This window comes from Pelobates fuscus, chromosome 7, assembly GCF_036172605.1.
Source record: "Pelobates fuscus isolate aPelFus1 chromosome 7, aPelFus1.pri, whole genome shotgun sequence".
Lineage (NCBI taxonomy): Eukaryota > Metazoa > Chordata > Amphibia > Anura > Pelobatidae > Pelobates > Pelobates fuscus.
The window spans coordinates 128,439,295-128,463,556 of record NC_086323.1 but is presented as its reverse complement, the minus strand read 5'-3'; the positions used below and the strand labels follow the sequence as shown (position 1 = coordinate 128,463,556).

At 43.0% G+C, this 24,262-nt stretch overlaps 1 protein-coding gene across 1 annotated transcript in view; it reads right to left on the bottom strand.

The window, feature by feature from the left end:
- Positions 1 to 2,187: 2,187 nt before the first annotated feature.
- The window catches only part of TEX264 (testis expressed 264, ER-phagy receptor), a 30,815-nt gene continuing 8,740 nt past the window's right edge, over positions 2,188 to 24,262 (bottom strand). The window contains exons 2-4 of the mRNA XM_063427479.1: positions 23,463 to 23,684; positions 11,098 to 11,254; positions 2,188 to 2,827 (exon numbers count right to left, since the gene is read on the bottom strand). Of these exons, the coding sequence (XP_063283549.1) occupies positions 2,571 to 2,827; positions 11,098 to 11,254; positions 23,463 to 23,684 (636 nt within the window). The 3' untranslated portion in view covers positions 2,188 to 2,570. The remainder of the gene's footprint in view (positions 2,828 to 11,097; positions 11,255 to 23,462; positions 23,685 to 24,262) is intronic.

The following is a 24,262-nucleotide window of genomic DNA, read 5'->3' as shown; positions in this document are numbered from 1 at the left end:
AAATCTCACATTTGATGATGGACCACAGGTTCTCAATGGGGTTCAGATCAGGTGAACAAGGAGGCCATGTCATTAGATTTTCTTCTTTTATACCCTTTCTTGCCAGCCACGCTGTGGAGTACTTGGACGCGTGTGATGGAGCATTGTCCTGCATGAAAATCATGTTTTTCTTGAAGGGTGCAGACTTCTTCCTGTACCACTGCTTGAAGAAGGTGTCTTCCAGAAACTGGCAGTAGGACTGGGAGTTGAGCTTGACTCCATCCTCAACCCAAAAAGGCCCCACAAGCTCATCTTTGATGATACCAGCCCAAACCAGTACTCCACCTCCACCTTGCTGGCGTCTGAGTCGGACTGGAGCTCTCTGCCCTTTACCAATCCAGCCACGGGCCCATCCATCTGGCCCATCAAGACTCACCCTCATTTCATCAGTCCATAAAACCTTAGAAAAATCAGTCTTGAGATATTTCTTGGCCCAGTCTTGACGTTTCAGCTTGTGTGTCTTGTTCAGTGGTGGTCGTCTTTCAGCCTTTCTTACCTTGGCCATGTCTCTGAGTATTGCACACCTTGTGCTTTTGGGCACTCCAGTGATGTTGCAGCTCGGAAATATGGCCGAACTGGTGGCAAGTGGCATCTTGGCAGCTGCACGCTTGACTTTTCTCAGTTCATGGGCAGTTATTTTGCACCTTGGTTTCTCCACATGCTTCTTGCGACCCTGTTGACTATTTTGAATGAAACGCTTGATTGTTCGATGATCACGCTTCAGAAGCTTTGCAATTTTAAGAGTGCTGCATCCCTCTGCAAGATATCTCACTATTTTTGACTTTTCTGAGCCTGTCAAGTCCTTCTTTTGACCCATTTTGCCAAAGGAAAGGAAGTTGCCTAATAATTATGCACACCTGATATAGGGTGTTGATGTCATTAGACCACACCCCTTCTCATTACAGAGATGTACATCACCTAATATGCTTAATTGGTAGTAGGCTTTCGAGCCTATACAGCTTGGAGTAAGACAACATGCATAAAGAGGATGATGTGGTCAAAATACTCATTTGCCTAATAATTCTGCACTCCCTGTATATACTGTGTTACAAGAATGTTTAGGGTGAGCACAGCCTCCCTTATTTTGTACATAAATACGTTTGGAAGTCCAGGCCATCTCCCTGGTTTTGCAACCCTCCCTTTCACATATTCCTCATTCCAGAGGCATGTTTAACCTTGTCTTGAAGGGAGTCCCAGGAAGATGGATTTCCCAATTAAGTGGGTTCATCTCATTAGAGCAGGTACATTGGTGTGGTGCCAGGCTTATGCATGTAACTAAATACCAAAGTCAAGTGTTATTAAAAAATAATACATTCTGTGAGCTTTGAAGCTGATACCCAGACATTGTGTTGACTAATTTGCTTATTTGATCAGTGATGTCTACAAAAACCCATATTACAGTTTACTGTTAATTTACTTCAACTATGTTTATTGTATACGCTTCCAAGATAAAAGTCAGCAGTGGGTCCAGGAAATAAAGTAACCTACCAAGTGAGCATTAGTCCAAGACTAGTGAATGGCAGTGCTGAGAACTATGGGAGAGCAACCTATAGACCAGGGATGGGGAACCTTTGGCCCTCCAGATGTTTTGGACTACATCTCCCATAATGCTCTTAAAGCCATAATGCTGGCAAAGCATCAAGGGAGATGTAGTCCAAAACATCTGAAGGGCCGAAGGTTCCCCACCCCTGCTATAGACCATAAACTTAATTGGTGCACTTTCTCTCTGTGGGTAACATAACCTCACAGGTGTTGTATACACCGCTTTATAAAATCATGAGTGCAATATACTACATATGTTACTTTTACTGTGCAATATAATCTATTATTTATTCATGCCCTATACCCCTTAGCAGTAGTTTTTATAGTAGTAATAAGTAATTTTAAAGAGATAAACGTGTGTAATTTCCTTGTGATACAAATCAACAAAGTTTTAAAAGGGTTTCAACCTAGCACTTAATCCAGCTATATCCCTGAAGTACACAACATAAAAAAAACCCAAAAAAAACGCAATATGTTGTATGATAGTGTCCCTTTAAGATCACAGTCACTGAAAACATTATATTGTGGCGAGTTTATAAATTAACTAATAAATAACAACATATGTATCCAGCCAGAATACAGAACATTCATTGACTAAATAAAGGGAATCATTATGGAATATTTCCGTCATGTGTCCTTAAGGGGTTAAAGTTTCGATATGTATTTGAAAACTCTAGATTTTGTTATTGTTAAAGTACAAGACTCCATCATACAAATTCATCAGCTTCAACTGAGTGGCAGTAATAAAATAATAATTAAAAATGAATTAATACATAAAAATGTGAAGAAAAAAATAATCAGAAAGACAGAGAAAACAAGAAAGAATTTCGGAAAACCGAGGATGATAGGAATAGGATTTAAGGGTAGAATTCTTACATTATGAGAGATACAAAGTATAAGAGGGATATAAAAGATATAGTAATAATATTGCACTGAGAGAAAAGAGTCAAAGGGAATAGATCGAATGAGCATCAGCCACGAGTGAACACTCATTCCTCTGGTTTCGCCTTTTCCCAGGTCTCGGGCATTTCACTCCATTTGGCTTTAGTGTCCAGTTGAGCCTTTCCGGCAGACCCACATGCATCTGTTTCCAGTTCTTCAAAAGAGGAGCAGCTTGCCCCAGACTCGCTGTGGCTCTTCTCGCTTTCCATGTGTTCTTTCTGCTGGGATCCATCTCCTGTTTCCTCAGGGTTCTCAGACACCAGCTCCAGACTCATTAATTCCTCTGGTAACATAGGGTCAGTCTCTGCATTGGATGAAGAAGACATAATGAGAAAAGCAGACAACAAAAGAAATACAAGTACGTAAAACAGGTTAGGAATGAGAATTAAGCACTTTTCAAACGAAAATGAATATACGATTTGAAAAATATCTGCTTAGTTGTCTGAATATCTTCTATTTTGTTTTGTATAAATAAGATTTTATATATTTTTTTATGATGGAAAGGTTTAAATTATAAAGATAAAAAGGAAAAATATCTCTATTTGGGAAAATAAATACATTTAAAAAAAGCCACACGCATCTGCCTATGAAAAGGTACCTTCAAAGCCCCTTCAAAAACATAACTCAAAAAGGATGTATCGATATGTCACTTTTGTTAAGGTAATTACATCTGATGCAAGATTAGTGATCGAAGGAAATATACCATGAGTCCCGAAGGGCCTGATACCACAGACCGATGACTATTCATGAGATTAGAATCGTACACGGCTTTGCACCAGATTAAAATAAGCCTATTTGTTTCCCACAAGATTAAATAATGTATTCACCTTCTTAGGATATTAAAAATTGAACCACTTATTCGATTAAAACAAGCTTTTTCACTGAATTAAATACAAGTCCGACTTGATACACAATCAATCAATACACAAGCAGACTCACGTGATACACAGCACAAACCCTGAGAGTGATCCAGATGACAAACACGCACTATTTACCAGCTATCAACCCATACTCTATGCCTTTTTATTGCATAACAAAACACTCTCTTTAAAGGGACACTAAAGGCACCCGGATCACTACATCTTATTGACAGTGTTCCGGTCTGTTTACCTTTGCAATGTTGTTCTAGTTGCAGCATACACATTGGTCAACACTCTCTATCTTAAACATTTATATATTTTTTTTCTTTTAGGAAAAAGGGCTATGCGCATATTTGAGAGAAAGGTATCACACAGGTTAGGCTCACGATGTATGTTTTTAATGACTACATGTTCCTGGGTTGAAAATACATAATGAAAAGCATCCCATCATGCCTTTTACCATTCAGGCGAGAATTTTCCCACATTCACTTTACTAAGAGTTTTTCATTGCTGCTCCACCGTGCCTGCATTATATGTTTAGATGTTTAAGAGAACACTCGTTAGTGTGGCTTTTTCCCCTATTTCTCACTCCCCTTGCAGCCAGGACATATTTTATTTTGAATATATAGAAAACTTTGAGTAGGCCCAACTATGGCTGCATTTGACAAACTCCTGCTGATATGCCATGTACAAAGGATTGAACACTTTAACCCTTGATTAGTTACCATTTATGGTATATGTGCGTCTGTCTCATATGTAGGTGTGTACCAAAGGTGTTACCCTACCTACCTAGGTGTCTGGCACAACTATGAGGGTTTTAAAAAGGTAGTTATTAACTTGCCTTTACCCCCTTGCCGCACTGGTTTCACCACAGCCACCACAAGGAAGCATTCATTCATATGAGGCAAAATGTTACTCCGCATCAAACATTTGATTGAAAACCGAGTCTGACTTGTTTACTCAACAGAAGAGATTGCAGGTGTGTTTAGCCCTGCGATTATAAATAGAAATCTAACAAGAATGAGAATGCACACCAAAAAAGCCACAATAGTCACTTAACCTGGTTTAATAAGCCAATATCAAATACAGGCAAAAACAAACAATTATAATTAAAGTGACAAAATTAGGCACAAAAAATAAATTAAAAAAATCAATGATAATTACCAAAAGTTTTCACAAGCCAAATAGGACAGAAACAGGACACAAAAAGTAACCTGTGTCCTGTTTCTGTCCTATTAGGCTTGTGAAAACTTTTGGTAATTATCATTGATTTTTTTGAGCCTAATATTGTCACTTTAATTATAATTGTTTGTTTTTGCCTGTATCTGATATTGGCTTATTAAACCAGGTTAAGTGACTATTGTGGCTTTTTTGGTGTGCATTCTCTTTCTTGTTAGATTACTATTTATATGGGTATTTGAGGGAATACCAGTGAGGATTAGCCCCCAGATGGTTATGCTTTTTGTTAATTAGTCTCTCCATACTTTGTTTATTGTATAGCCCTGCGATTATAACATTGCGGTGTCTACTAAACAGTAATGTGTTACACTGCAGTTTAGACTTCATTGAGATGATATGGCCTGTGTGCAGTGGCCCTTTAGTTTTAGCCCATGAATGTAAAATATTGCAGTTTCCTAAAAACTGCAATGTTTCCACTACAGGGTTTAACACACCTCTAGTGACTGTCTTATTGACGCAGTCAGTTTTCTATGAGAACCGAGTCAGACTCTGTTTTTTTAATGAAATGCTGCCGCATTTGATTGGAGCCTTGATGCAATTTACCGTACATGTGCACTATTCCCCTATGGGAAAGCATTGGATTGGCTGAGATCATCATTCCTCATGACCTCAGCAAGGTAATACTCAGCTCTAATACCCCTATGGGAGGGCGGGGGGGGGGGGGGGGGGCATACCTTAAAATAGGTAGGGGACCACTATAGTGTTAGGATTCCTATACACTATAGTGTTCCTTCAAACCAAAGCATGGGCTTTATAATCCAAGAAGGATAATTAACCAGAAACCAGTCATGGACATGGACCTTGAGGGTCTTACCGGGATGGCACTGGTTCTGGGATGGAACTCTTGGATAATTGTGAAAACATTATTTCTTGAGTTTCTGTGCCCAAGGAGGACTTCTCAAAGTCCACCTTGAGATGTAGAGGTGATGCACAACAGACACACATATGTAATAGCAATGGATATGGTTTTAAATGCACAGCTCTTCTTTATAATGATAATGTTGGTCATGATCCAAAAGGACCAGGGACCAAAAACCAACCATGGACTGTACAGTTTTAACCTTGTGAGTCTCGTCAGCATGGCACTGGTTCTGGCCTGGAACTTGAAGTTTCTCTGAGAGCGTATAGCTAGGTGCTAAAAGGTTTGTGGTGAGACCGAGCACACTTGTTGTGTTGCACATCACCTGCATATTTCAAGTTGTACTTTGGAAAGTCCCCCTTAGGCACAAATATATACAGATATACTTATTGTGCTGACACGTTCTAAACAGTCTTAACTTTCAATGTGGGCACTAAAGCACCCGTATTACTTTCTTAGTACACTCCTCTAATCCACATAATTATTTTTTAATCTTTCTATATACAAGTCTATTATTTTACTGTCTCAGTCTCTGCTTTTACTGAACTGCTAGGCTCCTACCCCATGCTTTACAAATCTTGTTTTCATTTCCCTTCCACCCTCAGTGTATTTAATCAAGTTAAATGCTGCATTTTTAGTCTCTCTTCAAATACAAATGCTTTAGCCTGTGTGTATCAGTGTCTTTATGTCTCTTTCCTCCCCCTCTATAATACCAGTATCTTGATGTTCTCCTTTAGAACAGTCTCACTTTCCTGTCTCTTTTTCGTACACCCACTCTGTGTCGCAGGTGTGCCCCCTGCCCAGCAGATTATAACATGCCATTTATTTTGCCCCCCGCCCCTTGGCGTGCGTCAGATCCCAGCTGCTTAATAACACACAAAGATAATAATAGATGGAGCGGATGAGGGGTGTCAGCTCACTGTCCTGCCCTCCGCCTGCACGTTACACCAAATATGGGCCTCACGCAGATTCCTAACTACCAGAACTAGTAATGACCTTGGCTGGCAGTGAGTGCCCAGAGCTGGGAGTAGAGGGCAGCATCACACGATGAGGTGATAGTGACAGCTGGTGCTGCCCATGGCTGATGACGAACCTCCAGGGAATCATTAAGTGTAAAATAATGTTAATTGTGCCTGACACAGCTTGAGGACTGGGTCTGCCATCCTGGCAGTGCCATGTCCCAGACCTCCCATCATGAGGGCAGGGAAGAGCTTCTAGAATACAATCTGGAAACAGAGAGATCATCTCCCAATATAGACTATGGGAAGAAGGATAACAAGTAGGAGACAGAGACACACAAACACAAACACACACACACACACACACACACAAAGCAATTATAATAACTTCAGGCGACACCAAAACTTAAACCTCTTGTATAGAAAGCCAGCTCTTGTATAGAAAGGCCTGAAACGTTCCAACAAACATGCACTTCTGAAAACAGAATATGTATATTTATATAATATGTATGTGATGTTCTATGAAGTCAGAGCAACCTAGGACTTATTAAAGAATAATAAACCGAGGTTTAACCCTATAATGCACCTAATATGGGAATTCGATAGTATGTGCTTTTTATTGCACATACTAACAACATGTTTTTCATGACTCCACAATGATTTGCTTACAGCATGCAGTGACTGATTGTATACAGGAAAGTCGTTGGAATTCTTGACTTGATCACAGCATTTATCACTGCAGGAGCGGAGAGACACTGACAAAATGTTGACCACAGCCTCGCTGAAAGTCACTGCTGTCTAGATGGGGCAAGCAGGTATGTAAAATAGCATCAGGTAGTTGCATTTTTTGGTCCATATCGATGTTTCTCCTAACTCCACCCTTATATAAGAATTGTAACATTTACGTCCAATTTAGTTTTTGATGCGATTTCCATCTTTGTTTTTAAATATTGGATGGCGTATCCACAAGCTCTTTATCATTAGTGAGCAACTTTAAATGAGGAGAGAGTCCAGCAGACACAAGCATATATCGGAGCATGTGGCCACAGAGGAAGTAGGCCCCGCCGCTTAAAGGATAACTGCAGGAGTTGCAATTTAAAGGGATACTTGAACAACGTTAGGCACCAAAACAATGATAGATTAATAAAGCAGTTTTAGTGTATAGATCATGCCCCTGCACTCTCACTGCTCAATTCTGTTATTTATTAGGCAAATCGCTTTGTTTATCCAGCTTTAGAAACACCTCCCTGCATGTGACTTGCAGGAGATTAAAAAAAATTCAAAAGCAAGTTAACATCTTATGGAAAATAAAATATATAAACACTGACACATGCACACACCATGAAACAGATACACACGCTGACATACAAACACTGACACATACGCACACAATGACACACAGATGTGTGCGCACATACAGACAGACACACATACAATTGGACAGAAACACATACAAGTGATATTTTTATATCTCCAGTCACCTTCCAGTTATCTCACCTTCTGTGTCCAGTAGGGTGGCTTGATTAGAGTTCTGGTCCTACTGCTAGCTGGTGGGAGTGAGTAGTCTGGAGCAGCTCATTGTGCTCCTTCTCCTCTCCCCTCCCTCCTCTCGCTGTCTCCCTGCACAAAGCTGGGAGGAAGTGATAGACCGACACTACAGGGGCCCGGTTGCCTGACCCAGCCCCTGTTCAGCAGAACTGTTTCTTGGTGCTATATTAATAGCACTGGGGAAACATTTTTTGGCGTCCCTGTGTGCCCGTCGCAGCACCCTGGCACATAGTTTGGGAATTGCTGATTTATACACTAAAACTGCTTGAAGGGACTCTCCAGTGCCAGGAAAACAAGCCCATTTTCCTGGCACTGCAGGACCCTGCAGTGTCCCCTCCCTCCCATCCAATGTTTCTGAAGCGGTTAAAACCCCTTTGGCGCTGGATTCAGGTAAGTCACTGATGTCCCTCGGCGCTGGGTCAGGCTCCGCCCACGCTCCTCCCCTGCCGATGTCAGCAGGCGGGGGAGACCCAATGCGCGCGTGTGGACGTTATTAGAACTCCCCAAAGGAAAGCATTATTCAATGCTTTCTTAAGGGGATTCCGGCGACGCTGGAGGTCCTCATGCATAGTGTGAGGACGCCCAGCGTCGTTTAAAGCACTTTTCGTGTTATAAGCACGGAAGACTTAACCCTGCAAGTAATTATTGCAGTTTATAAAAACTGCAATAATTACAATTGCAGGATTATGGGTGATGGGAGTTGGCACCCAGACCACTCCAATGGGCGTAAGTGGTCTGGGTGCCTGGAGTGTCCCTTTATTTCAACACTCTGAAAAAGTGTTTTTTTTTTTACTAAATCTAAAGTACCTGCATGTTTCTGTAAAGCTATATGTTTGCTATATACTTCTAGTGTGTTTTAAAGTTTACTGTCCCTGTTCCTTTTCATTGATCTGTGTAGCTATAACAACCCCTCTAACCTACATCACAGAGTAAAATAGCACTTCTCTTTAAAAGTACATTCAGTTCGGGGGGCGGACGCCATTTACTTGGGCTCCGATAGGAAAACGGATTCCCCGTGAAAAAAGGGGCAATCCAACCCCGGCGACACCACCATCAGCTTGGAGGATTGACCTGCTGCCCACCGATGCCCTTCTTACAGCCGCCGAAATCGGGCAAATCTAAGCGCCGGTCCGGGGCCTACATTAGCTGGGACACGTTTCTTGGAGGTGCAGCACTTATCAGAGCGGACGAGATACCTCCACAGCCCCCACAGCAAACCCGGTGGACATGAGGCGCAAACAGCAAAAGCCCTCACATGGAGATGTCCAGGACTCAAGGGACATAAGCACAATGCTGCAAAAATCGGCACCATCCAAAATGGCGGCCGGGGAGAGCGGGAGCACGAGGAGCACCTCAGACAGGTTGGAACACAAGGGGACGCAGGCCACAGTGGTGAGAGATGACACAGACACCACACACCTTGACTCCATAACCAGCAACCTGGCCACTAAACATGACTTACAAACTCTCTTACTGAACATACAGAAACTACTGGCAGCTGACACAGCGGCAATTAAAAAGGACGTCCAGCAGGTCACAGACCGCGTCAGTGCCACAGAGAATGACATACAAGATGTCCGCACAGAGATATCAACTATGCAACACACCCGAAGCAACCTTCAGTCCGCTAACCAGGTACTTACCTCACAAATTTCAGCGCTTGAAGACCGCCACAGGCGTAATAACGTCAAGATCCGCGGGGTCCCTGACACAGTAACAGCAGAGGAACGGCCCCACTACCTGCGACGCCTAGTGGCCTCGGTGCTACCGGCCCCAGCGGCGAGAAAATTTACTATTGACGGGGTGTACCGCTTACCTGGACCCACCAAGGCACAACCAGCTGCCCCCAGGGATATTATCCTCCGCTGCATATCATATCAGGACAAAGGACACTTGCTGACAGCCCTGAGGGACAAAACCCCATATACATTCGAAGGCTCCCAGCTCACTGTCTACCAGGACCTCACAAGGGCCACCCTACAATGGCGCAGATCTCTACAACCAATCACATCTCAACTACGCACAGCAGGGATCGCATACAGATGGGGGACCCCACGATCCCTACTGGTATCACACGAAGGAGCCACACACAAGCTGGGAACTGTCTCCGAAGGACCAACGCTCCTGACTGCACTGGGGCTACACGTGCCCACCGCTATCCCATCTGGGCCGCCGAACCCTGGAGGCTGGGATCCAGCCAACATTGCGATATTTGAACCAAGATCTGGTGCAGCAGCACCCCCACCAACCTGACTATATAACATACTACAGAAAATCGCACCAAGGCTGTTACCCATGGTGTGCCTGCGTTTCCTTTATGTTTGCTTGTCTTTGTTTCCTTTTTCTTTCATGTTACCTACAAATGTTCTACAGCTCTTTCACACTCTTGACCACCCTGCCAACCATGATATACATGCTGTAACGCAGCACGAGCGATATAGCCTGACACGGCCTTAAAAGGTGCCTAATATACTGCACCTACACGCGGTCACAGACCGACGATCCCCACTGGCAAACAAATTTTATATACCCCCCCGCCACCCCCATGGTTAGGGGCACCCCACGCAGAGGAGATCCTCAACACCAGAGGTGCTCAGACCTACACAACTAGCATGGAGAAGGGCTACTGCCCCCCTCATTACACAACGGGCACAACTGGTCACACTCCTTACTTTACCCCTCCCTCTTACTCTACTCTCCCAGTTCAACATGCAAAACACAACCCTCATGCACTCTCTAGATCGAATCCCACATCACCCCCTCGACCTGTCATTTGTAAATGTAAGCTTGACTTGTGTAACCTTGTTTAACTACCATATAAAACGGTGCCAATACCCTAACAAGTAATATGATCTTGTACTATCACTTTAACTGTATTGCTGATGTTTTGAAGCGTTAATATGTCTATGCAACGCACCAACAAAATAAAGAATTAAAAAAAAAAAAAAAAGTACATTCAGTTCCAAATAAAGATATAAAGAAACAAAGTTATCCTCACGAAACAACGAAACAGGTAATAGTTTCTAGCAGATACATCAGTGCAGCAGTTTGGTCACATGTATTGGAGAAGGGCCAGCATCCAACTGCTAGAAAGTTAAAGGTATCATACCTGCGCTATCCGGCAAACTTTCCTCTCCTTTTTCCTTTCTCATCAATTCTTTCATCTCAGGCACGTAAAAGTCATTCTGTCGAGACAGTGGGCACATGAATATGATCTTGTCTCCTTTATATATCTCAACATAAGGGTGAGCACTCAGCTTTCTTTCCTGAAAGAAAAAGAAAGCAGAAGAACATTTGAAAACTGGACTCTAACACAAAACCTTACTGATAAACGTTTCATTTTAGAAAGATGGGATAACATCTCTGCTGCAGTGTGTGCTAGGTTTTTTTTTTTTTTTTTTTTATAATATAGTCAATGTGTGAATGCTAATGCATGCTTTCCAGCATCACGTTGTCAGGTTTGGTGGCATAGAAAAGCAATGACAGCATGTATCTTAGCAGAATTCGGGTACTCAGGATGCATGCACATGAGGGGGGTGACATTCTACCCCATCCCTTAGCCCCTTTCCTGGACTAATTAGAGAAAGCTGCCTTGCTGAGCCCTGGGGTAATTCTTGAGTTTCTCATAAGAAAAAACAGGCACGCTTTACTAATTAGAAGACCCCTCAGATCTCTGATAAATTGCATGGGAGAGCAGGGGTCACGGCTGCATAGTGATTAGACATGCGATGGCAGTAAGCATAGAGCACATCATTCTGGATAAAAATTGTGTCTACTTATTATAACTGGCACGGCAACACAATGGTGTGTGTTTAATGTCAGCTGCAAGCTGTACTGTGTAAAAACACTTCATATCTACTATTCCGAGATTTTTGGGTTATGTATAAAAGTTTTTTCGTAAACAAAAATCATGCAAATTCTGACATGATTATTGTCTGCAGATATAAATAAAAAACTTCCCACCAGAAATACATCCATGTATACCAGCTGCAGCCAAACAGCTAACAGATTTAATTATTATTTAGTAGGAGATTATGTATAAAAATAGGAGCAAAATAGATCAGTTTAATGAGCTTCAGTTCTCTGCCATCCTGTTCACGGTGTTATCAGCTCAGTAACAAAAGCCACAAATGCAATAATAAGATGTGGAATCCACTTTGTTCTAACGTATAAAGCCTGTTTAGACATCGATTTAGGTGCAGAGGCAAAATATGACTAAACGGATCGCGGCTTCAGCATTATTTATACATTCCAAATATATAAATGAATAAATATTACCATTAAGGAGCAGTCACATTTAGGCTTTTTTTTTTTTTTTTTAATAAAAGATGGAATCTTTATGAAATACTCTTTTTTTTGCGCTGAAATTACTCTCTTTAATACAAAAACAAAACATAAAACATTATTATTTACTCAAAATTACAACGCGATTCAAAGATATACGTGAAAAAAGTAAAACTGTTTGTCTCATTGAATAGTTAATCTTTCAGTTTTCGGCCACCAAACGCTGTAAATCCCCATTGTTGATGGGAACAGGCATCACCTTGTGCCATGCGTAGTAGATGTCGATGCCACCATATTGCGCATTGTGCCTTGCACAAGAGAACAACAGTGAGAACAGCTCCTGGCAGATGAAGTTGCCAGGAACCAAAATAAGAATGGCAACGAGCAAGACGGTGTTTCTAACAAGTGACGCTTTTAAGGTAAGTGTAGCTTCCTATCTGCTCCCTTGGCTACCTCCACACAAGTGGACATGTCACCTTGTGAGGCCATTAGAAGACACATTTTAGGTGAACACAACCAAACTGGAAACATTCTGCAACTCTGTTATATTACCAGATATTTTAGCTGAACATTTCCTATTCAATTATCCAGTATTGGCTTAGTGATTAAACTACAGTGTTACATACAGTATGTCACTGGAACGTTCGATGTGTGTGTCAGCCAAGGAAAGCCAAGCTCAATGGCTCAGAAAAAAACAAGGCTATTCCTATAGATGTCCAGTGACAGCCAAATCGGCAAAAATCTAAATTAAAAATGCAGCAATGCTACCGAAATGCAGTTCTTTGCCCATTTGCATGGTCCTCGTAAACTCTTGTGGATTCTTAGCAATTCTGAAGAATGAAACCACCAAATGTTTGCATTTGTGTGAGTGGAAATGGCACTTGTGATTCTCTGTGCACGTGTATATGGCACTGCTTTAAGAATGACATCAAGCAAAAAGGTCAGCATTACCTGGGTGCATTAGTTTAAGAGGACTAAGTTTATGTTAATGACCCCTAGTTTGAATATGTTGGTCTCTCCTATAATGGTATGCATGTGTCAGAATAACAAGGTGGAGTTTACAAAGGATGGCACCTACTACCGCCAGTCTGACACTACATTAGAATATATATTTTGTGCACGCATAAGCTATGCCTAAAATCCCATATTTGATTTAATCAATACAGGTTTACAGAGTTAAAGAGGTATTAGAGATGCACACAATTATACATGTTTTAGCCAGACGATTGTGAGTAGGGGGTCAGGCTGCAGCTGTTCTCCCCTTGGTGCAAGAGACACCGCAACTCACAGCAAACTCATTAAAATTTTATTCCCAGCTGGATCTGACTCATTAAAATACAAGTTGGATCCTGGCTGTCCAAGGGGAGGAGCGGACAGTATGTCCAGTGCAGCCTGCAGGGAATGCGGAGAGCGCCTCTGGAGAGATGAGGGGAGAAAGTAGAAGAGAGAAGCTGCAGTCAGCAATGAGCAGGGTGGAGGGGGTACTTGGAGGATTTTAAAGGCACAAAGTAGAGAGAAGAGAAAATAACAAGAATGCATGTTGTTGAGATCACACTAAGGATGAATAGAGAGGCTTTGCACATGTCAGGTGAGATATGATGAGCACACAATAAATAACTTTGCAAGTACATGCTGGGTGCTGATCTATGGTCCATTATTCTGCTGGGGAGACTGGCCATGCAGAATGCCTGATGTGAAGCTTTCTGGATAGGAAGGATATGGGACAAATTGTCTTCAGTTAAAGAGGCCCGCAGGGAGGAAATTCTTTGGGGGAGATGCTCTGCAGAGATGAAAGTATGAAAGGAACTGGGAAGATGAAACACAAAGAATGCATGGTTGAAATACACTGTGATGTCCTGCAGAGGCAAACCTTATACAGAATAAAGCAGGAAACATTAGGAATAATGTTCTGCAGAGAGGATAACAGTGTCTTGGCACTACGCACAAAACTGAGCCCTGATAGAGACATTATACTATTCAGTAATGAAGGGAACATGAAGTGAAGTCCTGAACTTGTCCAGAGTGTGTCTCCTTGGGGCAGTGAAAGGGATTAAGGCAACCCCCTCCTTCCTGTTCCCCTTGGGGGGATCTCCCTCAATTACATCTGCCCCCCCCCCCCTACCCCCACCACCACCCCCACCCCCACACACGTCTATGCCATGGAATGGAAACCGCAGGGCAAGATGTGAAAGCATATAGCAAAGGAGGGAGAAACGATGATTCAAGATATGGAAGAGAAGGCAGGACAGAGCAGAAAATGACAAGACATGAGAGAAAATAAAAGGAATTTTAGAATAAATGAGAGAGAGGGAGAATGAGGGGGTAAACTAGCTCTGAAACAAAGACAGAGCAGAAAGGTATAGGAGACAATGTAGAAAGCAGGTGTGAGAGAGGAACAAGGTGGAGAAAGGGAGCTGTTGATATGGGGAGTGAGAAAGGAGGCAATCAGGGGTTTGAAGCACTGATGCAAGAGTGTGGTATATGCTCCCAGACCACCATCTCCCTCCCCCCCCCCCCCCCCCCCGGTCCCTCCTAAGCCTGCATTCCCCATCCTCCCTCCCACTATTTCTCTTTTTCCCTTGTTTTCCATTCTCTGTCTCAGATCTCATTTTCACCTGAGTACAAACAGCAGGCGCCAATTTACACTTCCCTTACCTCAGACAACGAGTGAAGAAGAGGGAACGAAAAAGCCTGCACACAAACACACAAATCCCCGATGCTCACACACAGACATCCATTATTATATACCCTCTCATTTATACAAATATAGCTCCCTCTATTAGCACCAGGGTTTTCCCATTTTAGATCACTGTGTAGATTAGATAAGATTAGATGCAGATCAGACCTACCGGTATATCTGATCTGTATATAAAATCAGGATTGTGATTAGGAGGTAAACACATCATTAGTCATAAAAAGGTCTACATGTGACTCGAGAAAATAAGAACAAATGCCAGAAACATGGTTGGTTTTATTCATTTGGAAAAAAATAGGTGCTATGCCAAATTTCTGTTTTTCCAAATTACTTCTTCTTAAAGGGAATAAATAAAGACACATACATCTTTAAATACACAGTGCAAGCAGCTTAACCCTCTCCCTCCCCCTCATAAAAAGTTTGACTCCTTACACTGCAAGATGCCATGACACTCCTGGTACAATAACCACTGCAGTGGCCGCAGTGTTTATGGTTGGAGGAGTGTGCTTTAAAAAAAAAAAAAAAAAAAAAGAGCACCCGAATTTAGCTTAATGTGGAATTTATTACATTGTCACATGTTTATTTTATTTTTTAAGCACCAAGGAGAAAAGAGCTGTTCAGTTTATCTAGAACTGTAGGCAATATCAATGAAGCCTACATATATAAAAATATTTATTAGGGGATTTCCTAAATATATATTATCTATGATTATATATATTTTATAATGATATTTATTAGGTGATATATATATATATATATATATATATATATATATATATATATATATATATAAATAAATAAAAATACAGTATGCAGGACACAGTGGTGCCAAACAGTTATATTTTAATATTTTCAGGGGTCATCACAATCCATGACTAGATTTTAGAGAATCCTATAGATTAACACATATTTCATATTTAAATGGCCACTCTAATAACCACTGCACGTTATTTAGTGTGTTGCTTTTTTTTTGTTTCTGTAAAATACATTTTGAGCAGTTTGAACCCCCCTCAACTCCCCCCCCTCCCAACAAATCAGGTTTCACTAAATACCCAAAGTGTGGCCCCTCTAATAACATGGATGATCCCATTCCATAATGCCCACCTATATTGCTCACAGTGATAGTCTGTAAGCATTGGGCTAAACTGACCCTGGAGTTCTCAGCCTCATTGCTATCCAAGGCTGGTCATGCTTGCATACAAACACTGATTTATGATTGCTTTCCCTTTTTCTATCCTCTGTTGGGGATAACACCTGATTGGGTGTTATTTTCGAGTACAATTCCCTTGCATTATTTCTACCCCCAATAATGCAAAATCATCGAATTGTAGTCAAGCATTTTATAATTTTTTAAAAACAACAACATATATTTATTATAATTTGCTTTTTTAAAGACCTGTAAAAGGTATCTCACTTGATGCCATTCAACATGTTCTGCTGGTGATACTTCCTAAACACTTTACCAAGAACTTGTGAGTGCAAATCCCTGTTATGTTTCCACATACATATATACACTGTTACTTTTCATTTTCTGTGATAAATGATAGTGATTTTATTTGCTAGACATCCTGCTCCACACTGATGAGTCCCAAGGTCGAAACAGCTTTCTGAAGATCAGCGTCATGGTTTACATAGCTCAAAATCCATACTTTGCTTTAAACAAAAGAAATAATAATTTAAAAAAATGATGTGCAAAGCATTGCCAAGGGATCCCACTGTGTGCTGGTCTGATTCTGGTTTGCAGAAGGCTGATCAGCATTTTGGGAGTTTGGTAGAAATATTATTATGATGTTTAAAGTGTTGTTTTCAATTTACTTATCAATCTACGGATTACATATACCAGTACCTTTTAAATAGTGGGTGGAAAAAATACCCGATTGTACCTTGGAGGGAGAATGGAGTGGGTTTACCAGTGAGTATGGTGGAGGAAGATTATGTTCAGTGAAGGGGAAGAGGAGAGACAGGAATCTGTAAGAAACTGACTCCAAGTATGCAAGAGTACACGAGACATGGAAGTACCCTGATCATTTAACAGGCAAACAGTTATAAAAGGATCATTGCCACATGAATGATGTAGGTATTAATTCTCTAACAGGCACAGCTCAGGTATCAGCACAAGTTGAACACTTTTACACTTCCTTGCTACACAAATATAACTTAAAGCGGCACTGTCATGCCGAATCCCGTTTTTTTTTTAACCCCCCTCCCGCCTCCACTACATCCAATCGACCCCCTAGTCACCCCCAAATGCCCCTAAGCCCCCCACATTACCTATTTTTTATTCTTTATTTTCTGCCCCGATCTATATTCAGGGCGCCGCCATCTTTGTGTGGGTAGGTGAAGTCCCTGTGGGACACGTCATCTACCCACACTAGACAGACTGTGAGATTCCCGCACATGCCCAGTGAAACACCTGGACATGCGAACGGGAATTTCACCTATTCATTCATTCATCAGACAGACGAATGAATGAATAGAAAAAATCAGACGAACAAACTAACACTGTGTATCAGTGTTAGTTTGTTCGTTCAGTTTATTACAAGGAGGGAGCTACCGGCGTGCAGCTCCCTCCTTGTAATATGTAACTATAGAAGCGGCAGGGAGCAGAGCTCCCCACCACTTCATAAGCCCCCCAGGTCCCCCCCTCACTCTATGGGGGTCAATATGCGCGGGGTTAAAGATTGGGGGGGGGGGACCTACTGCCCCCCCCCCCCGGCCCCCACCCCTGCGCGGTGGGTGGGGGCCCTAATAAAACAATAAGGGGGGGGGACCTACTGTCCTCCCCCCCGGCCCCCACCCCTGCGCGGTGGGTGGGGGCCCTAATAAAAACAATAAGGGGGGGGGACCTATTGTCCTCCCCCCCTGGCCCCCACCCCTGCTTGGTGGGTTGGGGCCCTAATAAAACAATAAGGGGGGGGGACCTATTGTCCTCCCCCCCTGGCCCCCACCCCTGAGCGGTGGGTGGGGGCCCTAATAAAACAATAAGGGGGGGGGCCTACTGTCCTCCCCCCCTGGCCCCCACCCCTGCGCGGTGGGTGGGGGCCCTAATAAAACAATAAGGGGGGGGGGACCTACTGTCCTCCCCCCCTGGCCCCCACCCTTGCGCGGTGGGTGGGGGCCCTAAATGGACCCCCCCCCCATCAAGGTGACTAGGGGTCCCAAGCCCCTAGTCACCCCCCACCCAAAACATTCTATCCCCTACCTACCCCCCTCACCCTAAAAATAGTGAGGGGGGAATAAAATAACTAACCTGTAAAAAAAAAAAAAAATAAACTTACCATTTGACGTCTTCTTTTTTCTAAATTCTTCTTACTTCAGCCCCCCAAAAGGCCAAATAAAAATCCATAAACCCGTCGCACTTTAAAAAAAAAAAAAAAAAAAAACCGAGCGCAAACAAAAATTAATCCATCTTCACCCATGGAGGGCACGCCGCGTACTGAGCTCCGCAGGGCGGGTCAAGGCTTATAAAGCCTTGCCCCGCCCTGCAATTAGGCTTAGAACACAATGATTGGTTGGTTTAAACCAATCAGAGTGCTCTGTGTCATTTTACACAGCGTGGGAAAATTCAAAAGAACTTTCCCACGCTGTGTAAAATGACAGATCACTGTGATTGGATGGTTTTCAAGCCATCCAATCACAGTGCTCTGTGTCATTTTACAAGCGTGGGAAAATTCCAAAGAACTTTCCCACGCTTGTAAAATGACACAGAGCACTGTGATTGGATGGTTTGAAATCCATCCAATCACAGTGCTCTGTGTCATTTTACAAGCGTGGGAAAGTTCTTTGGAATTTTCCCACGCTTGTAAAATGACACAGAGCACTGTGATTGGCTTAAACCAACCAATCATTGTGTTCTAAGCCTAATTGCAGGGCGGGGCAAGGCTTTATAAGCCTTGACCCGCCCTGCGGAGCTCAGTACACGGCGTGCCCTCCATGGGTGAAGATGGATTAATTTTTGTTTGCGCTCGGTTTTTTTTGTTTTTTTTTTAAAAGTGCGACGGGTTTATGGATTTTTATTTGGCCTTTTGGGGGGCTGAAGTAAGAAGAATTTAGAAAAAAGAAGACGTCAAATGGTAAGTTTAATTTTTTTTTTTTTACAGGTTAGTTATTTTATTCCCCCCTCACTATTTTTAGGGTGAGGGGGGTAGGTAGGGGATAGAATGTTTTGGGTGGGGGGTGACTAGGGGCTTGGGACCCCTAGTCACCTTGATGGGGGGGGGGTTCATTTAGGGCCCCCACCCACCGCGCAGGGGTGGGGGCTAGGGGGGGAGGACAGTAGGTCCCCCCCCTTATTGTTTTATTAGTGCCCCCACCCACCGCTCAGGGGTGGGGGCCGGGGGGGAGGACAGTAGGTCCCCCCCCCCTTATTGTTTTTATTAGGGCCCCCACCCACCGCGCAGGGGTGGGGGCCAGGGGGGGAGGACAATAGGTCCCCCCCCCCTTATTGTTTTTATTAGGGCCCCCACCCACCGCTCAGGGGTGGGGGCCGGGGGGGAGGACAATAGGTCCCCCCCCTTATTGTTTTATTAGGGCCCCCACCCACCGCTCAGGGGTGGGGGCCGGGGGGGGGGACAGTAGGTCCCCCCCCCTTATTGTTTTATTAGGGCCCCCACCCACCGCTCAGGGGTGGGGGCCGGGGGGGAGGACAGTAGGTCCCCCCCCCTTATTGTTTTATTAGGGCCCCCACCCACCGCTCAGGGGTGGGGGCCGGGGGGGGAGGACAGTAGGTCCCCCCCCCCCTTATTGTTTTATTAAGGCCCCCACCCACCGCGCAGGGGTGGGGGCCGGGGGGGAGGACAGTAGGTCCCCCCCCCTTATTGTTTTATTAGGGCCCCCACCCACCGCGCAGGGGTGGGGGCCGGGGGGGGGGGGGCAGTAGGTCCCCCCCCCCCAATCTTTAACCCCGCGCAGGGGAGGGGGGGTGTTTATTGTTTTTTTTGTTTTTTACAGTGAGCAGCCACAGGCTGCTCACTGCTTACTAGACATGCCCCTACTCGCGGTATAGCGAGTAGGGGCATATTATTTACTAATACTAAGTAATCTTTACTTAGTATTAGTAAAGTTGGCTGAAAGACCAATTCAGGTCTTTCAGCCTTTTAGTAGATAGCTCCCTGATACCGTGGGAATTAGGGAGTTATCTACTAAGCGGCTGCAAGATGCAGCCGCGGCAATGAATAGGATCGGAGTTTCATTCATTAGAATGAAATTCCGATACAAACAAAGTACCGAATTGCATCCTAACACCAATGGAGAATTCTGTTAGGATGCAATTCGGCAGTTTTGCCGGCGTTCTGTCTAAGTGACAGGACGTTTGGCAATACTGACAGGAAGCATTGTGGGAACAGGGAGGAAAGCTAGGGATCATGGGAAAATTGCTCTGACCAGCGGAAATGAAGCACACTTTGCTCCTCCGCTGGTCAGAGCTGGTCAAGCGGAGGAATCCCATAAGACAAAGAGTCCCTACTTTGTCTTATGGTTTTAAAGAAAACTAAAGGAGACAGGAAGAAAAGAATAACAGATCCCGAGAGAGGGGGAGAAGAGGAAGAGATTGAGGAAAGGTAAGTTCGGCATGACAGTGCCGCTTTAATTTTCTTAGGTGCAGTCAGTCAATGTTGTTGTAAGATAGAGAAAGAATGCAATTTTCATTGAGAAACACTTGTTTGAGAGCATCAAGGGAGAATAAACAAGAGAGAGATATATTACTGTCTTACCAATATTTGGCTGTTCTGTATTCCACTGAACCTATGACTTGTAAAATGACTTGTAGTTTGTCATCCAATCAAGTGCTTAGTTTAAATCTTTTTTTCTACACTCTAATATTGAACACCCCATAGGAGAACATGCGCTTTAAATAGCCATGGTATTGCAATATAATATCAAGAAATATCTTGTGTGAGCCATAATTTAAAAAAAAAAATATTGGGGTTATTTATACAAAGTGTAACATTCACTTTTTAAGCTGTGTTTCTGGAGTTTTTAAATATTTGCTCCTTTTTTTGCCTTATGTGCTCCCATATTTCTCTAATTGAGCCTCTACTGTCATTTTAGATTTCCTACTCCATTTGATTTTAGTTCACAAATGTGTTCCTTCCAATGTATAAAAAGGTGCAGTTTTCCCATGGGTGGAATGAGCCTACCCAACCTGTATTTATACTATGTTGCGGCCTAATTAGCGCAGATTGTCCTGTGGCATGCCTTGCCAGACGAGAGGAGGTGGGTGGATCTGGATTCAGGCTTGAAGTGTTCCAACATCCCACAATTCTATATGTGGATGGACAAACAGCACAGAATTTTGCTATGGACTGACTGACCAGCTGTTCTGACCTCTTTGACAGAGTTAAGGAAAGATGGCTCTGGTTGAAAACCCATCGCCAATGACTTCTTTCCTGCGAAATAGAGCCTTTCCCCCAGGCATGTAAGTGAGGGACTTTGCGGGCCTCGAGAGCTTCTAAGATTTAAACATATCTACTCAAACAACACTTTTATCACATTTTAGGAACTGTCCCAGGTAAGTCCTCTACACCTGCAGGATTTCTTTCTCTATCTTCAAGCTACAGATTTTGCACTTAAAGAACCACTATAGTGCCTTGTTTTCCTGGAACTATAGTGCCCCCACCCTCAGGGTCCCACTCCCGCCGGGCTGAAGGGGGAGGAAGGGGGTTAAACACTCACCTTTCTCCTATAGTGCCTATAGTGGTCCGCGGAACCAATCCTTGCCCTTCTTGGAGAGTTTATGCAAGGCAGAGCCGTGGGGGGATGGACTAATATCCACAATAGAAAAATCCATAAGTTTGGAATCCACTGGCTGGGGTGAGCTAGCCTACACAAACCAGTGGGAGGCAGAGATGGGGGAGGTACAGGAGAACGGGCAGGATATATGGGAGGCAACTTGTAAGGTGTCCATTAGTGTGGGACTACAGGAACAGGCACTACCCAGACCAAACTATACCGCATGGGCAGGGGAGCTACTGACTTGTGTTGTGGGTTGCAAGGAGAGAAGAAGCTACGTCCACCTGTGATGGGACTACGAGAAACCAAAACCGCTCTGGCCCCCATGCCAGAGCGGTTTTGGTTTCTCGCAGTCCTATCACAGGTGGACGTAGGTTCCTTTCTCCTTGCAACCCGCCAACACAAGTCAGTGTTTGGGATCTACTAGCCAGGGTATTTGAAAGACCTATCGAGTTACACCCCTGTGCCTTTTTATTAGCCAGGCCAGTGAATGAGATGATAACCAGACACAAACTCAAACAGAATCACACTGGCAGTAAGACGAGAGATAGCGACAATGGACTGACACATAGATACCTAGCATGACAGAGGTGCTAAGAGGATTAAGGAAAACTATCTAATGGACAAACTGACTGCAATAATACATAACCCCACTCAATCATTTGAAAAATGGTTGACTCCCTGGACAGACTTAGGAGACTAGGGGAGACTTGACAACAGCTGATGTGGCGGCCTTGCAGAGATGTGCCAGCACCTGGAGAAGGGATTTATGTTTGATGGCATGGCTTGCAATAATGGGGGGTCCGCAGTAACTACTGATGCTGTGCTTGCGGTTTTGATGTTTTTTTCCCCTTTGTTTTGATGATTTAAAGTTATTTTGAGAAAGATGGCCATACAATACCTAGATAGCTGAAGAGCACCTTCTGAGAACGGCAAACTGCGATTTTATTGTACAATCTCCACTACTACTTTCTAAATGTATGTACTTACTCTAGATTGTATGATGCTCAGGCTTATAGTTATGTGTACCTTATTTACCATTGACTCTGTATGTCAAGCGCCTTTCCTGTTTATCATTTGCTTTATTGGCTGTCCAAAAATAAAGAACAAAAATAAGGTTTACTGTGACAGGTAAGCAGCTTTTACAATCTTTCTTTTTTTATTTCAGGAGCACAAACCAATAGAGCTATGGCGGGGAAAAAACTGAGTGACAACCCCTTCCACCTGAAGTCAGTAAATATATTGTTAAACACAGATCTGCACACGCCAGCACATTTGCAGTGTTGTTACTACTGCAAGGGATTCTGGGTGGACATATGGAAATGAGTAAACACACACACACACACACAGTTAATACAATGTAAAACGAAAATCTGCACACCAGTCAAGCCATAAGACTTGCTTTTCCCACAGAAATCACAAATCTGCAGTGATGTTACTACCACAAGGGATTCTGGGTGGGCATATGCAAATTAGTTTAACAAAGAATCACATTTTTGCCTCATTCCATTTTAAACACGGATTCCTTTGAGTCTGTGTTTGCTGTATACAACAGGAATAAAAAGTAGAAGAAAGATGGATTATGTTGGAGTGCTACAGAAAAGGCAGGGAAAAGAAAGGCACTGATGTGTAAGCAGTAGAGTAACTGTTTTATACATAAGAAACTGCGCACGCGCACCAAACACAAATGTGAAAATGTTATTCACAACCCCCTTTTTATTTACTTCTTATACCCTAAAAGACACACATTGTCACATTGCTTTTACCTTGACGTATTTCTCCAAGGCAGGATGTACTCGGGTGGTTGCCAGTTGTATTGAGAAGGGAGTAGTATATGGAAACGTGGCCATAACAGCGTGGTTCACCTCAGGTAAGACCCAGAACTTAAATCCATGTTTACGGAATATTCGGACATGATCGGGTAATGGCTTTTCGTCCCCCTCACAAAGGATAGTGCCCACCATATACCTACAGAACTCCACAGGGACCTATGAACAAATAGGTTTCGGTAATTTTCACACAGTTGACGTAAGACAGAGCAAAAAACAAAACACTTGCAATAAATAAAACAACTTGAATGGTGTAGGTGCATACACTGCAAGGACAGGCTGTGATATTTTTTTTATTTTTTTTAAACTCTATTTATAAAGGACACGGTTGTTAACACTGGCTTTCCATACATTAGAATAAATACAATTTCCCCAAAAATCCCTAGAGATTCATATTATATTTACAGCTAACCAAGCTACAAGACATTTTGCCACAATTATCACTGCGTGGGCATGGCCATCTTGGAATTGCTTCACAATTAAAAAAAAAAACACAACTTTATTTTGCAATTACTGATATTATAAGTCTACAGAAAGTATGTAATCCCAACAGCCAAGCAGAACATGGGATTTGCAGACTAGATCCCAGTATTCGTAGTGCAGAGAAAAAGTTTACTTATCTCTCTGATAATGAAGAATATCAACTGCCCTAGAGAAGCAAAGTATATATATATATATATATATATTTACTTTTTATAAACACCTGCTGAATAGACTTGTTCATGTACATGTACAGA